A 16,811-nucleotide genomic window follows, 5' to 3' on the forward strand; every position below is an offset into this window, starting at 1 on the left:
TCTAACTTAAGAGGGGTGGTATTTCAAATTGGCAGGTAACCAGCTAGTCCTAAGAGAGGAGCTGCACACAGTGCTGAGGGTTGCAGTTACAAGTGCTTCTCTCTCCAGTAGCTACCCCTCACTTCCATGGTCAGCCCTGCTCCCCCAGCTAGGAGGTCGTGGCTACCCAAATCAAATCAGAAAGAGAAGCTGAGGGAAGGAAGCAGATTCAAATGGAAATGCACATGTAGAGCCCAAAACAGATATTGTGAATATGTAGGCAAGCCTAGGAGAGGTAAGAGAGAACCATTTGGGAGACAGTGATGGAAGGGTGAGGGAAGAGAAGGGAACTCTTGCATCTGTTTGGCCCACACCACCACAGTTAAGCTGGAAAGAGGAGCTGAGGGGTAGGGAAGAATGAAATAACATTAACATATAAGACTTTTCTAACTAAATAAAAATCGTATTTTTAAAACAGAGTCCAGTGCTATACTGCTTCAAATGGACAATGTAAATATTACTGAAAAAGCAAGGCTATGTTATTTTAAACCAAGCCTATATTAACTAGAGTTAGGTGTTCATGTTACCAAATGCTGAGTTCAGTCAATCTGGACAGTTCGCTTTGATTCCTGACAATTTTTATATGACCATGACACCAAACAAACTGTCTTACAGTTTAAAAGCGCGTTTTACTTCAAGAGAGGCTCCCTCTGGTTCTTTCACCAGCTTGCAATCAGAATCCAAGTTACAGTTAGCAGCTACAGGTAATTTGCTTTCTAGAGCTTGTTTTGTTTTCTTTGTGAGGGACTTGGGAAAAGCTCTAAACAGAGGCTGTGGAACAAAAAAATCATATTGCATTTAGCCACATCTAACTGAGGTGTGTACTAGCTGGAAATCTCTTCCTATGTAATGATGCTTCTCAGAGCAGACAGTTACCTGCTGGACCAGAAGTGGGGGCACTGTTGAGTTGGAGATTTCCCAGAAGCTTTTGTTCCCATCCAAACTTCTTCTGGCCGCCTCTACTTGTGAGCAAATTGCTTGAGTCTGGAGTGATACCTCGAAATGTCTTCTCTCCACTGACTAGAAAACCAGAAGTGACAGATTGGTTTATGACTGAGGGTGACTAAGCCAGTATGTAATCCAAAACTGAAGTTAAATTAAAGGCTACAGACTTCTGTGCTGAGAACAAGATCCTGCAGCCACAGGATGTAACGCTATTAAAAGGAATAGGCAGATTGACTTTCCACTGCTGTTACACAACTGAGATGAAAGAAAAATCAACAGGAATGAGTGGTAGGCAAAACAGCAAGTGAATGAAAACACTTGCAGAAAACCAGAATATAATCTTTAGCAACTGTTATAAATTTTCTCTTTAGCCAGTGAAAGTATGTGCAATCTTTTTTAATTCTAACCTGATTTTAAGATCTCTTTAGAATACTTGAACCTGAGGTATACTGCACTTATGCACAGAAAGCAAGAGGCATTACTGCATAAATGGAAAGACTCATGCTCCAGCCAATGCAAATTAACACAGTACAAAGCAGATGAAACATTCTGACTGACTGCTGTTGGATGAGGAAGCGGCTTAGATATTTTTGGTCTGAACAGGGCTACAGAAGTTGTAGCTTCAAGCCTAGGAGACAAAAGAATGTACTTAAGTTCTACTGCTCAACCCAAGGTAGAAGTTTCATTTGTTCAGAGCAGCAAATCCTCCAATCCTCATGTAAGTTTTTGGTCTGAGGTACAGAATGACAGATCATTAAACATATTTACAAATTAAAGCAATTCACTATGCATGAGAATATGAAAGATGAGCCAGACACAAACATTTAATAACAATCTAAATGTGGTGAAATCTGGCATCAGAGGTATAGACTGGGCACATTCTAGAGGCCAGTCAATCCCAAAGCCTGGACTAGAATCCAAATTTTTCCTCAGAGCAGTAGAGTGTGAAGATCCTAGTCTGATTCAGACTTAAACGTGTGTCAGTCCAAATGAAATAACCTCATTCTAATTTAACTGGAGTATTGTGCCCAATGTTATTGCAAAGTTAGTGTCAATCACTGGATGCCTGTCTTTTCCTAGCCACAGTCCAACTGTCATTCATTTTGATAACTGTCACACTGCAAACCAGGTCATCTGGAAATCTATAATCACAGACTGGCTGCTGCATCAGTCTGGATGGAGAGGTGATGCCACTGTCTCAGCTGGAAGCTGGCTCTCCCACACCATATGTCTCACTACCCACCTACTGCCAAACTCGGAACCCATTCACTGGTTGGCTCCACTAATAAGGTATGTACGTGAACAGGCTGCTCTGCCTAAGCACAGCTATTTCTGAAACATACTTTTACCTTTCAAGAGTCTTTTGAAGATACTGAATCCCTTCCCCACAGTTTCCAAATTTCAATTACTCGACAAATAAAGGACAAGTCACTTGGAGATAAAATGAAAACTTACTTGTTAAATAGCAGTCCAGACTAAGGGAGACATTGTCAAAAGCAATAATGGCATCTGATCCTTCTTCCCATGAAGCGATGATCTGAAACCAAAACCTGCACGTATTGGAAAAAAATGGGATTAAATTTTGCTAAAGAGTTGAAATTCAGAGCTCTTCACAATTAAAGCAGTTTTTGAATGAGGGAGAAAAACTTTTCACATATAAAAATATTAAATTGACAGAGAAAGTATCTTCACTCCTAACAAGTAAAGATGATTTGAGGAGGAGAGCTATACATTAATATAGGTAGACAGAATAAAAGAATATAGCCCCTCTTCCCTCCAGAGACATACAGTCTGAAGGAGGTAGAAGTGTGTTTTCTGACCACACTCATACACAAAGTCCCCTGGCTTCTGGCACAGATGAAAGAAAACAACCAACCAAACAGACCCCTAAGTGATTTTATTCTCACAAGTGATTTACACCCTGAAGTGTTAAGAAAAATAAGTAGGCAGGGCTTCTGAAGTAATTTGGAGCTTCTAAAAGGAACTGGCAATCAAAGGCTGAAACCAATTTAGAAAGTATTTGGTGTTGATCCACCCTGTAGGGAGTGAAGGATATCTAACAGCCCTGGCAGTCACAAAAGAGAGGAACTGACACTGGGTAGTCCACAGGAAGAGCAGAACTCATTATCTCCTTATAGAAGCTGAGCAGGTTTGCCTTAAATCACTTCCACCCTCTCAGCTGGCTATTGCCAGGAAGTTCTGCCACTCCTACATTACCAGCAGCAAGATCACTGTAAATTCACCCTCAGTGATATCACAAGTCAACAGGAAGAGCAAAAAATAACCCATAACCAAATACTTCAAATCTGACAGTATATTGACCATGTATTATAATTCTGTGCACTCAGAGATTTAGGTTTTCTCTTGGCTTAGTAAGTTCACATTCTCCCAGTGCATATCTGCCACATAAAATCATAATATTCTGCTTAGGAAGGAGAACAATTTCTAAAAGCAGCCGGCCATGGCCCAGAAGTCAGATACAACGCTGAGAGGTTGCATCAAGCCTATAAATACATGAGCTGTAGAACAAGCTGCAAATGAATACAAAATATTATTTAAATCTAATTATCTGGTGTATCTTGATGTTTTATGCCAGCAGAAGTTAAATCATTCGTGGGTCTCTTTAATGTAGATCTATTGCTGATGGTTCCTGCTCCATCTCTTAGATATAAGTAGTCAATCAGAAGGTGAATTCTTGCAGGTGTTTTGGTTTAGACAAGAAAACCAAATACTATACAGAACATGGTATTTTGAGGAGCAGCCCTATGTATTTAGAAAGGCTTTAGAAATTCTGCCTCTTCCTTGCAGCAAGAATCTAAACACCCAGCAGAACTTTTTTTCTTCTCACAGACTCTGGTCCTTTATGCATAGCACTGGGTCTAAAATATTTTCTCTCAGTATGCTATCAGTATGCTTACATTGGTCTTGTTGACTCCTATTGTTTTTAAATACTACCACTCCTTTACCAGCAAACCAACCTCAAAACTTCAAAATTCAGCTGTAGTTTCTCTAGTCATATGCATATTTACTCTGGGACAGCATGTTCCTGTGTTTTGAATGCAGATTTTGACTGAGCCTCCTGACTCAGTCAACAAACATAACCAACTTCCATGTTGTTCTCAAACAGTGCAGCTTTCATCACCAGAGATGACAGTGAGGTTTGGCAAAAGCCAAAACAGACCCCAGGGATTCACATTCCTTTGAGCATATCTGGATTGAAGTGGCATCATCTCCTGCAATTGGTGTTCTTGCTAAGCTACAGGTGGGGACATGGTCAGAAAAGCTGACCCGACTACAGCGAAGACTTGAAACAGGAAAAACTCCTGTTAGCTTCTGAACGGTGTAAGGGGTTTAGAACAGAATACAGTCCATTCACAACAGAAAAGATCTGATATAGTTGCAATGTTCCTCCTTTATTTCTGGTAAGGAAAAACAATGATGCTTCAATAATGAAATTTCTCACTCTGGAGATATGCACTGGACACATGGAGAGACTTCTCTAAAACCAGCTTTTTAAGTTCTAAAGACATGAGCAGCTACCGTGAAAGAGCAGGTGATTGTCACAAATAATAGTAGATATGGTGAAGGAAGAGTACCCCTAGCATCAGAGGAATAGCAAGATGTAATTTTCCTTGCTAAATGATCCATCTTTACCAGCTCAAAAGGTGGCAGCTCCATCCATACAAATCTGAAGATCACAAAAGTGTATTTTTTGCCTTTCCAATCCATACGAAGTACAACTGCAGTCCGATGCTGTCAGCAGTCTCACAGTTCTTATCTGGGATACCTAAAACCCCCTGTGGGTATGTCTAGGAAGAGAACTGGAAGGAACACAAAATCCTTGGATATTAAATTGGCTTCCAGCTGAATTGGCTGCCCTCTCCCTGCCTCTTTCCCTCATTTGCTCTACAGCTGACATCCCACAACACTTCAAATGAAATTACAAGCTCTAGCATAAACATAAGCTGTTCAGTTTGAGACTTGCCATACAAGACTTAAACAAAAGCTGTTGGATAGACACAGTGGGCTCTGATTTACTTTTTTCCCTGCAAGTTACTGTGCCAGCAGCAGAGATGACTGAAACAGGTCCCGAACCACCACTGCTCACAGTCTGTTATGTTATGGAAAACCAGCAACTTAGGCTGTTAAGTACAGGCTGTAGCTCAGTAGAAGCTTCTTGTTTCCTCTTCTATGCTGCTGAAATGTCCAGGAAAAGGTAAGGTGGAAACTGATTCAGCTGCACATTTTTCAGCTGGCTGTGTCTGAAAATCAATGCCCTGCCCTGCCCACAGTGAACCTTGGTGCTACATTGAAGGGACCGCTGAAACCAAATCTGTGATGCATTTGATCCTCAGCCTCTTTCCTGAGGGTCTACACTAAATGCCACTTGGAGACAGGGACACTTTGATGTGAATTTATGATTGTAAGGTGTTAAACTGAGGCTGGGAAATTAATTATCAAGACAAATAAGCAGTTCGTATCTGTCAGCTTTTCCCTCCACTTCTGCAGACTTTAGCTCAAGAAACATAAAAGAAGAGACAGATACTTCTGCAAAGACTACTATGTACCCCTCCTTGTACCTCCAGGCAATGAAGCACTTCTAAAAATAGCTTCAGGCAATTTCCTTGGTAGAACCTAAGGTTCGTGCCCCAAGATGTTATGCTTTGATGCACTTCTCAAGTCATGCCTCTTCAGACAATAAAGGGTTGTTCTTATGAGAACTACCAAATGTTCAGCTCCTAAGAAGTTGAAGGCATGATACAAACCAGTATTTCTGTTGCTCAAGGGAATGCCATCTAACATACCCATATCAGAATGCAATAGGTTGCATTTTACTTTTATTTACAGTTCATTCAAGTTAAGAGTGAACCTTGCTGATTTCACCTGCAGGAGCACTGGGACCAAAATACGCAAGAAATTTCCAGAAGTTCACCAGGGATGAAAAAAAGACAGAAATCCTTCCAAAATACAAAAATCATGTGAATGCTAAACACTGTTAGAACCATCAGTGCTGCTTTGCTTGTCTATTAATCTTATTTTTTCCTAACAGAAATGCAGTTCAGTACAAACCTTCTCTTGAGACCAGCATTTCTGCAACAAATAGTTCATCATTTTATTTTCTCCAGTTTAATGCCACTATTAATTTAGAAATATGATGTCTTTCAAATTCCATTGAAACAAGATCATCAGTTAACCAACATTTCAATCACTAGCTTTGGTGATTTTAGCTTAATGGGCTAATTAAGGGAAATTTAATCAAAACTGAAGATGGAAATGTCACACATCAGTGAGATGGAAAAAACCCCACAGACAATCTCGTTCCCTTGCCCCCTCCTTTTTTTTTTTTCTTTCCGTTTGATCCCTGAAATCAATGAAACAACTCCCTTTGACTTTGGTAGAAGCTGATACTGAAACACCAGAAGCACATGTTATTGTAATGACTCATTACCACGCTGGAGGTGGCGATGCCTCACTGGTATTTTTGAACAGATCAAAGTGGGAACTGACTGCACTCCCAGTACTTCAACTGGCACCTGTACAGAATGGACACCGGTTCACAGCACTGCACAGACATCACTGCAAACACAGATGCTGTAGGGAATAGCCATGAAAGAATATTCCTGAAGGCAATTATACAGGACCAGCAAAATTAGCGCTGGTAAGTTTGTCATGACTGTTGTTTAATATACCCCAGCAACTTCCTCACATGGAATCCAAATCCTCATCAAATATGTCTGTGTTTGTAAGATATTTCATTGGAATGAAAATATTGCTGTTAAAAAAACACTTTAATAACTTGGTTATCAGAAAAATCATTACTTGTGGACTGTGGAAATTAATTCTTAACTGCTTCTTCTTTTACCCTAATTGACCTGGAGCACAGTTATAAAAAAGGTTCCTTACACGTATGACAATTGGAAAGCACAAGTTACATCCTGTAGAGTTGAGTGTTAGCTGAGCTGTGAAAGCAAATGCATACAAAGGTCTATTTTTAAAAAACATTCTGTTTGAGGCAAATAGGAAATGCTGTACCAAGTGGATAAAACCCCCATAATACAACTCTCCTCTTTGGGGAACATCGGCTCAGCTGTTTGAAGGATACAAATTTTACATAAATTCAAAAACCACTCAAGGGTGACTGCTGATCAAATACTTCAGAGTCACAGACAAGAAATGGTACCAAATGAGCTTTTTTTGGTTTGCTTCTTTGGCCCAATACATGAAATTTGAATCTAGATGAACAGTTGAAAGGTAGGACCTAGCATTTGGTTAAATATATTGAGTTATTTGGTTAATATTATTTAGTTAAACATGACAGAAACAGGATAACATCAAAGCTTCTGGGCTTGATCCTAACAGAAGACTGCTTCCCCCAAAATATCTGAGGCTTATTTACAGAGGGAAATGCAGAACTAAAATTACGAGGATAGATCTATAGCTGCATTGGTATAGTTTCCATGAGGACAAACTCTTTTGCCTATGTCACCTATCCTTAAGACTTCATTGCACAGAAATGTTTATGTTCATGTATTCAAAATACTTTTGCATATATTCTATCCTCTTCTGTTGGGATGGAAGTGAAAAACATTCTTCTTGAATTGAAGACCTCAGAAGCTGATTTTATGCAAATTTTGCAGCTCCCTCCCTTCAGCAACTACTCTGAATGCCACCTAAATACTGTCCCTGGCTCATACAGAGAGTTCAGGTTTCTATTAGCCAGACTCAGGCAGCTGTCTTCATGCCATTATTTTAGAAAGGCTCATAATCATTATTTCTTTTCTTTTTATTATAAAGACGTGGATTATTAACCAAGATTGAACGTTAATCTCCTCTGTGCTCAATCCCCCATGTAGTGACACGAACACAGCGTGTTCTGTATGTACAGATCTCATTTCATAACTTGTAATGGTTTATCTCTGATGGAACTGATTTCTCTCTCTACCTAGCTAAAATAATTACGGCTGAACCTGCTTGAGACCAAGGTATGTACAGAAAGCAGAAGTTTCAGGTCACTAACCCTTATTACCTTCGGGTTCCCATTAACTTCTCTGTTACAAATGATGCATTGTTAGCTCACTTTACAAAGGAATACTTACTATTTGGGATAAAAGACACATTTAGACGGAACAAGATTATTTGGAGAAATACAAGCATGTTCACCAACTCAGTTACAGTGATAGAATTGCCATGCAGGAAGTTACTTAATAGCTAGTAATAAAGGTTGAGATTCAAACATGTTATTTAAGGCAATCATGCAGAATACATGCACGTACAAAATCTGTCACAGATACTCTGCACACACTGTCAGCAAAACCGCCTCTTCAGATGCACAGAACAGTCACTGGAAGAATAACTCCATTTCAGGAGGAGGATGGTAGCAGACAGACAGAGTTAATCCTAGAGAGCAGAAGAGCAGTGATATGAGTGTTAAAGTCTCACTGTTTTTAATAAAGTAATGTGTGACCACCTCAAGGCAACACAGGCTAGGCTTGTGGGATGGATGTAAGAAGAGAGGCTAAAGACATCTGGGTGTAGATATGACCAAATAATGTATATGTGGTACTAATGTGTAGGGAGACATATGTCTAGCTTGTATGGAGGGTCCCTGTTTCTTCATAGAAGAATGGGAAGAAAGTTTAGGAATAACATGATATAAACAGGCCTCTGGATCAAAAATGTTGCCAAGAACCTTCCTTTCATTTTTCTTCCTTGATGGAAAACCTGATACCCAGAAACTTATTATACAAAAAATGTGAAAGGAGTGTGACAGACAGGGCAATGCAAGAAAAACTATTGGACAAAAAGAGTGCTTAGCCACAGCTGACAGAGATAACAGCAGAGTGGTATGATATGAGACAGTTTCTTTTTACTTGTCTTTTTACTGCAGAAATGAGTGAGAATGTCCCCAGCTGCTTTGGTTGCCTTTGGGACCAGAGTTGCTGAAGAAGCCAGATTGAACAAAGGATCTCACTCCTATGGACTGAAAGGGAATCCCTCATTGATATATAGACAAAAAACCTAATGAGAACCAGTGCAGTTCGTAAAAATCCAGCGGGTCAGAAAGATCGGAATAGGTAACGAGGTCAGTTTAAAGAAACAGAAAGTACAATAATTTGGACATGAATTCTGACTTGTTGCAACAGAATATCACCTTCTGAGGTGATATTGTAAAGCCTGTAGACCTTTTTGCTTTCTTCTTTAGGAAGGTCTCTTCCTTACCTAGCCTTCCAGGTAAGTCATATTTTTCCCTTCCAACATAATAAAACTCCTCAGTCTGTGTTCAGGAGAAGGTCATCAGCAAGAAAATAATTTTGAAGCTCTCTGAGCACAATGGGACCAAGAGAAAATTGATTTTTACTTTCTGAACATGTTGCCCTGTTTGAAGAACACAGGACCTAGCCTTGCTTTCAGTGACAAGGCAAATGGTGATGCTATTTATGACTGAAAATTTAGTTTTTAGGCCCTCAAGTAAACTCTTCTCACTCCTCCTTCCCCCACCTGGCCACTTCTGCTTAAGACTGCCTACAAATTTAGACTTTGTAATAGCAAAAAAAAAATAAATTTAAGAAGAAAGGAGACCAAGGAAACTTTTCTAACCAGTAAACACATTTAAATTCCCTTTATATTTCTATACAATATTCTTTTGTCATAAGACTTTGCTGAGGTCGGACAGGTTGGTATTAATATTAGCCATTCTTAGCAGGTTTCTCTCACAGAGATTACAAGGAAAACTTTAAAGGACAGGACAGGTTTAGTAGAGAATATAGGTCTTAAAAGACCTGAGCTGGGCTGGGCTGGCTCATGCGGAGTCCACTTTCAGGCAAGTTCAGCCAGGTGGTATAGAGGTACCCATAGAATATTTAGTCGACATGCTGCTCCACACAACTGGCCTCAGATTCATCAAGGGAGCAAAAATCAAGAGATTTGGAATTTGTTTCTTAAAGTATTAATTTTCCAGCCAGGTTTCAGCCTATTAGAGTTAATCCTTTCCCACCTTTCACACTGTGTAGAAAAACAGTTGCTAAGCGGGTTGGTGATAATGAGCATCAGCCTACAGTAAGCTTCAGAGAATCACTGAGCTGTAGGTGCTTGTATGTTATCTTTGTGATATACCTTAACCATACTGTTTAACTAACAGAATGGCTAATTATTAGCTACACGAATCACTCATCTTCCATTACATCAGGCTTCTGTTTGCTCTTGCTGTCACACTCCCAAAACTATATCATTACTAAAATTTAGGCTCACATGTACTAACTAAAAGCCAATATATAAAAAAACCAAGCCCAAACTGCCAGCTACAGCAGAGCTTCCAAGCCTGTTTCCTACTTGCCTTTCTGTAAAGTTAACAAAGAACAATCCTCAACAGACTCATCACTTTTCACTGGAAAACAAGCAGTAATTTTCCATCAAACGAAACAAGCTTACAATAACGAGGTTCTCTACACTACTCTCAACCCAAATGTTGTCATACTGCACTAATGTGTGAATTCCAGTAATTAAAAATGACCAGTTCTCTATCTTTCACTAATCTGTGAAGATTATTTGATTTGCAGATAATGTGTCCTTCAGAGAGGGGTAGGTGGCTCTACAGGGGCTAAATGAATCACAGGAAGGATTGTTAGTTCGAGCTGAGCCTATCTAAGTGGCAAGTTAAAATACAGTACCTCTGGGGATGTTGACTTTTGCCTCTGGTAGGCACAACCTGTTTATCCAACAGTTTAAGGAGCTCTTGCACACAACTGGCTTCCTTAATTGTAGCTGCTTTGACAACCTGTGCTTCACCAGGCCCTTTGCCCTTCCTCCTCCGTGCACAGAAGATACTGAGAATTTGGAACTGGGCTACAGCTCTGTTAATCCACACACCACATGAGCCGACTCTCAAGACTGTTCTGCCAACATCTTCCAGAACAAGGAAGGAGAGGTTAACTTCAGGAAGATGTGAAGTGCCAAGCTTACAAGCTTACAAGAAGCACTTCAGCTTCTTGCAAGTCTACACAGGGTGAAATTGCAACTGGATGCTTTCGTAAGGATCAAATGTAAGGAAAGAAGACAGTCCTCTCCTAATCATACTCCTGGAAATTAAGTCTAGGGTTGCCCAGGTGAATTCAATGCTAGAAATCTAATATCCCTCAGTCCCAATTTAGCTACTTTGTCTTACTCCTCCCTCCTTTCTGGTACTGCCAATTCACCTGAAATGTTTAGCTGTGATTTTCTGCCAAAATATAATTTCTCCCAACAGCCTGAAGGATATCAAACATTTAAGAAACGTCTGTTCCTAAAGATAGAGCTGATCTAATTTCTTGGAAGTCTTCCTAATGATTCTTTGAAGTGCTATAAGCCAAACATGGAAATTATGTCTAAGCAGCTTTTAAACAAGCATGCTTTTAAGCAGTTTTAGAGCATATTATCTTGTTATTAATAACACTTTCCATTCAGCTTCCCAAACACAATGGAATGTGCTTTAATTTTGTGTGAAAATGGTGCACTGGTGTGCCTTATTCAAGAGTTTTACTTCTGTAAGGTGATTTAAACTTTCAGCTCCTCCTGTAGGAATATCTGCAATATTGTGGTTCTTCTAAGACCCTCACAGCTTCTGAGACAGGAACCAATTAGAAAAAGACAGACACAGTAAGACTTCAGCAGCACCAGCATTGCGTTCACATCAATTAAGTACTTCTTACTATTCAATAGAACCGTCATTTATCTTCATTTATACTCTGGAGTCTCACTGGTACCATTTTGGTGTATACTTCCATAGAATTCCTTCCTAATTTGTACATCAGTCCAGATTTCCTAAGAAACAGGTTTTGAGATGGTGAGAAAGATACCTGCAGTATTTCCAAGTCTCACAGGAGATTTGTTTCTTCCCCGGAAGGATTGATTTCAACTACATCAATCTTAGAAGAAAAATTCATTAAAATAGTGCACTTTCTGTGAATAAATAGGGACAAAAACTTTTCAAGAGGCATCAAAACTTCAAAGTTTTCCTTGCTCATGTCTTAACCTCCAACAAACTCCCTTCCTTCAGGGAACTCATTTGTCTTTCTCTGTAAGTAACAGGGAAGTAAGGGTGTCAGCATCATCTTATACATAATAGTCAGCATGTGTTATCAGCTGAATCTGTGATTCCACATGAACCACTGCTAGCCCGGCTCCTAAGATCAAAGTATTCTCTGCCCGACTGTGCAACCAGAGAGAATTTAAAGGAAAGCAATAGTACAAGGGTACAGAATAATTCAGGTACAAAACATTCCCCTGGCAACATTAGAAAATAAATCACATAAATAATAATGGCAAAATATACCATTCTTCAAAGGAAACACAGCTGAAGGGAATGAAGCAACCAGGTATTTTTACAAATGGTGCTTCAGCAGTGACTGCACAATAAGCCTAATGCTGGTATTTTTTAAATCTTTGACGCACACATATTAATTATACATTCAGGACCGAAGCATTGGCAGTGTCCTTGCTGTATTTGCAGCCTACGTGCATCCCCAAGAGCCAGTAAGATAGAAGACATATTCATACCATGTTTGTTCAAAGTTCTTATGAGGCAAACTATGCCTTAACGAAATCCATTATTTCTAGGGCACAGATTCCCAAAAAGACAAAGGACACCAGTGCTCATGACACAGACTGTAGAGGCATCTTGCAGCCTAAGGGCCAGGGCAGCTGGAGGTGAAGTATGTCTGTGTCTTCTCTAGAAACAGTATAAGCCAGAGCACACACAGAAAGTAAACAATTAACAAGAATATTCCCTTAAAGCTGACTTGTAAGAAACAGCTAAACCAACACTCTAAATAAGCATATGCTACCAGATCAAGCATGTGCTACCAGATAAACTTTATGCCTAAAGACAGAATATAGCTGTAACTGAGACAGCTCTTTATTAAGGTGGTAGCTACAGCTAACATAAAGGTGTTTAGATGGATCCTTGTCAGATTTTGCAGCAGGTTCTCCTCCTACCTCTTTCATCCTCAGATCTAGACCATTGAACGCTGAGGGTTTGATACCCAGAAAAAAAAAAATCAGCTGTGGAGCTCACATCCAACTCTACCAAACCACGTAAGTGGATCAAACATTCAACACAGAACAGTAAGCAAAGTGAATGGTTTCCAGTCACTGAAATGTAGATACAGGAGTTTAAGTGCCTTGCTGTAGGCTACCCATTGACCCATTGTGAACCAAGACTTCAATTCAGGACTTGTAAAATTGTGTGCTTTGCTCAAAACACTCGGTATTCTCATTCCCCACATCTAACAGAAGATACCTTACGGGGACAAAGGGCTTCTCCCTGAGGGAACAGCTTCCAGGAGCTATGCTGGCCATTTTCATTGCCAGGTAGCTAGTGATGAAATGACTGGTCACCAAGGAGAATGAGAGAAGACCCATACCTATCTGGTATATCTGGGAGAGGTAAGATCGTCTGCTGCCATATTCCCAAACCTTCGCTGTTATCGGAATGCCAGAACGTCCAGCTCTGTTCCTTTCCTGTCTTGTTCTCGACCAGCACCAGGGATATATTTCCCAGCAAGACACCATGGATGAGCCATGACATTCGTAGCTAGAAGAAACAGAACATACGAGATTAATCATCACAAACATTATTTGAAAGTTAACAAAATTCTCAATTCTTCTTTCATTCGATTCTCCCTCACTCATTTTCATGTAATCCTTTTAGAAAACTCCACAGATGTGGAAGCCTGTAATACTCAGTATATGCTATTTAACATTGGAACTACCGGCCTCTTTTTTTGTGAAGTTGAGCTTTCACATATGTGTCTAATTTTAAAGGGATAAGCTCATACCTCTATTGTCTGCAATACGAAGACTACACTCCCCTAAGATGCCACCTAAGAGATTCAAGTTAAAACTAATGAAATTTTCAGCAATAAACCTTTATATTGCAACAGCAACAACAAAAAACGCAGGGAGAAGAGCTGCAATAGGCAGGCATCACTAATAATCACATCCTCATCCCCCAGACACCCTTATAAAAAATCAGTTTTTACTTCCTATCGAAGTTTCTACTGACTTTCCAATTAAAGTTCAGCAATAATTTGGGTTTTTTCTTATTAATTAAAATACTTTGGGGAACTATTTTTCTAACATTTCTGTTATGATAATGTAATTGAATCCATTTTTATGCATTTATCCCTGTATGTAAAATTATTTCACGTAGTTTTCTCATTTTATGACTTTCTCTCCCTCATTATATAAAGAGAAAAACAATTCCTTCCACATCAGACTAGTTCCACAATCCATAGTATATGAATATATACTTATAAATCTTCTAAATTTCTTGTGAAGAAGAGGAGGAAATAGCCCTTTGTTGATAAAGACTGTATGTAAAATATATATATATATTACATACAAGAGCCGAGTCTCATCTCAATAACCAGTAGAGGTGAGAATGCTGAAAGAATGAGTTTATTAAATCTACATTAATGATGGATGTTTTGGACACAAGAAAGTGTTTAGCACAGTATCTAGGATCCATGCATATTAAAAAATAGCCCTCTATTTTTAAGCACTTCAAAGCCAACACCAAAGTCAGGAGGTTAGGAATTAGGCTTTTACACAGGAACACCTGATAAAATTACCAACTTTCTTGCTTTATAGTACAGAACATTCATATCCACTTCTCAGCATAAAATGCACCTACTAAATTTTGCTTGCTATTCCTATCTCATAGTGTAAGTTTGTCCTGGCAGCCAAATAAGATTTAGGGGTCAAAAGGGCAGAAGTGTTGCTATTATTCCTAATTTATGCTCACAATATCGGGATGGGTGGAACAAAATTCTGGATATCCATTATATTAATTGTTAGTACTGAATTTAGGGAAACACTTCAGTTCATCTGCCTGTCTCCAAAGCTACAAAGAAAGCACTGACTTTACACTGCAAAAATATGACAGAGACTGAAAAAATCTAGATGTGGCTCTTCTCTCTCTCTCCAGTCCAAAAATTACTGCACTTGCCTGGAATCACTCCTGGGTCTGTTGTACTGTGTGACCCAAGCACTGATAAATGTACAAACAGATATGCCACTTTGGGTCTGTGAATTCATTTTGTTATGTTATTTTGACCATTCATTCAAAATTGATGAGTAAGGTTTTGACTGGTAAACCATCACAGGCACCTTCCAGACCACAGCACTTCAGGGGACAAGCTGGTCAAGTCTGGACACTGGTCTAGTCTGACTACCAGCTCACTCTCACCTCAAGTCTGGGAAAGGACTCACAGAGTCCTATGTCTATATCCATGATGTTAGACAGTGGAAAATATAGCACTAAATGTGAGGATTTTCACCTTGCAGACACCAGAGAGAAAAAGCAGAGTCCAGCAGGATGGCCAGAAACCCTTTCTGATACAACACAAAGTGATGGCCAAGGAGGCAGTTGAAGAGGGCTGAGTTCATACCCACTAACTGGTTCACTGGAAACAACGCTGGTAGAAGAGGCTGCTGACAAATGTTCATGGTATAGGAGGCTGATGCCTTCAAACTTGGTACCTACATGGCTGCTCCTAACAGGTGACAATCAAGATGAAAGAACTCTTTGAGCATTCTATATTTTTGAGTGCCTATGAAATGAGGCTACTGAAAATAAATTGAAAATTGCTCTCCCTTAGGTATTACTGAAATACCTTTCAGATCCACTAAAGTAATTTCCTTCAAGAAAACTGATCAGGACTAAACTTTTTGTTTGAATAACTTTGGAATGCCAGTGGAAATTTAAAAACCTCAAACTATACCAGGAAAGGCAACTTCTCTTACTGAGTCCACATGTGAAGTACTTTTAGGACTCTAATCCTAACTCCACTGTGTAACACAGTATGTGAAATTTTTAATACAGGTGAGTTGGAGCAACTTCACTGTGCCATTTTGATAGTTCAAAATTTGAGAGGTAAAGCCCTGAAGCTCCTACTAGGCAGCAGCTTTCAGACCTCTGTCACTTCTGGAGACCTGCCAGACAGTAACAGGCAGCATCTACTCAGTCAGAAGTGAGGAAAGAGCGAGCATTTGATAGCTGTAAATGTAACACTAGAGCAAAAGCTGAAGCAATTGATGAATTGGAATGAATGCCTTTGCACACATGTCAGCTGTTTGAAGGAAAGAAGTAGCTGGCAATAGATGTGGGAGTTCAGCTCATTGGCAAAGTGCAATATGCAAACTCTAATGAACTGGCTCTGAGTGAATCGACTGGCACTGTGTCCAAATGGGCATTTTTGGCTGTGATTTCCATGGTTTCTAAGCTCCACAGCAGGACAGTCCAGGTCTTTTCACACCTGCTGAAGTGAACCAGAGCAGATGATGAGCTGGATACCACAGTAAAGACTTCCGAATTGGGCTGGCATTCATTCTACAGAATACAGCATCAATGATGGCAGATGGTACTACACACACAGTGCATCCTGCAAGTAGAGCAGTGGCACATTTGGAAAAATCTAAATCTGGGCCGTTGGTGGAATACCCCTAACATTATGCATCAAACATCTCCCTCTGTGTTAAACTAGCAGCAAAATATTGAGAAACTAGAAACATCACTGAGAAATTAATTAAGCATGGAAGGTAGACAGTGGCTCAATGGCACCTTGCTTTCTGGCTTTAGAACCCACCAGAGCCATTGATCAGCTGTTCATATGCAAACCCACTGACTCAGTAAATGAAATGCTCTAAACTGATCTGGGGAAAATTAAAGGCAGAGAAAGCCCACGGCAAATACACAGCATATTGAGGCAAAACTCGGGTCAGATGGCTACATGCATTGTACTGCAAACACCATCTGGAAAGCTGCCTTCTGAGAATCCCCTTAGCCTCTG

The 16,811-nt window shown here is 39.8% G+C and overlaps 1 protein-coding gene across 1 annotated transcript in view; it reads right to left on the reverse strand.

Moving 5' to 3' along the window:
• Positions 1 to 16,811, reverse strand: part of ALK (ALK receptor tyrosine kinase) — a 310,600-nt gene that overhangs the window by 44,160 nt on the left and 249,629 nt on the right. The window contains exons 9-11 of the mRNA XM_027659345.1: positions 13,383 to 13,552; positions 2,440 to 2,534; positions 916 to 1,059 (exon numbers count right to left, since the gene is read on the reverse strand). Coding sequence (XP_027515146.1) covers positions 916 to 1,059; positions 2,440 to 2,534; positions 13,383 to 13,552 — 409 coding nt within the window. The remainder of the gene's footprint in view (positions 1 to 915; positions 1,060 to 2,439; positions 2,535 to 13,382; positions 13,553 to 16,811) is intronic.

Source organism: Corapipo altera, unplaced genomic scaffold, assembly GCF_003945725.1.
Source record: "Corapipo altera isolate COAL_440 unplaced genomic scaffold, ASM394572v1 48, whole genome shotgun sequence".
Taxonomy (NCBI): Eukaryota; Metazoa; Chordata; class Aves; order Passeriformes; family Pipridae; genus Corapipo; species Corapipo altera.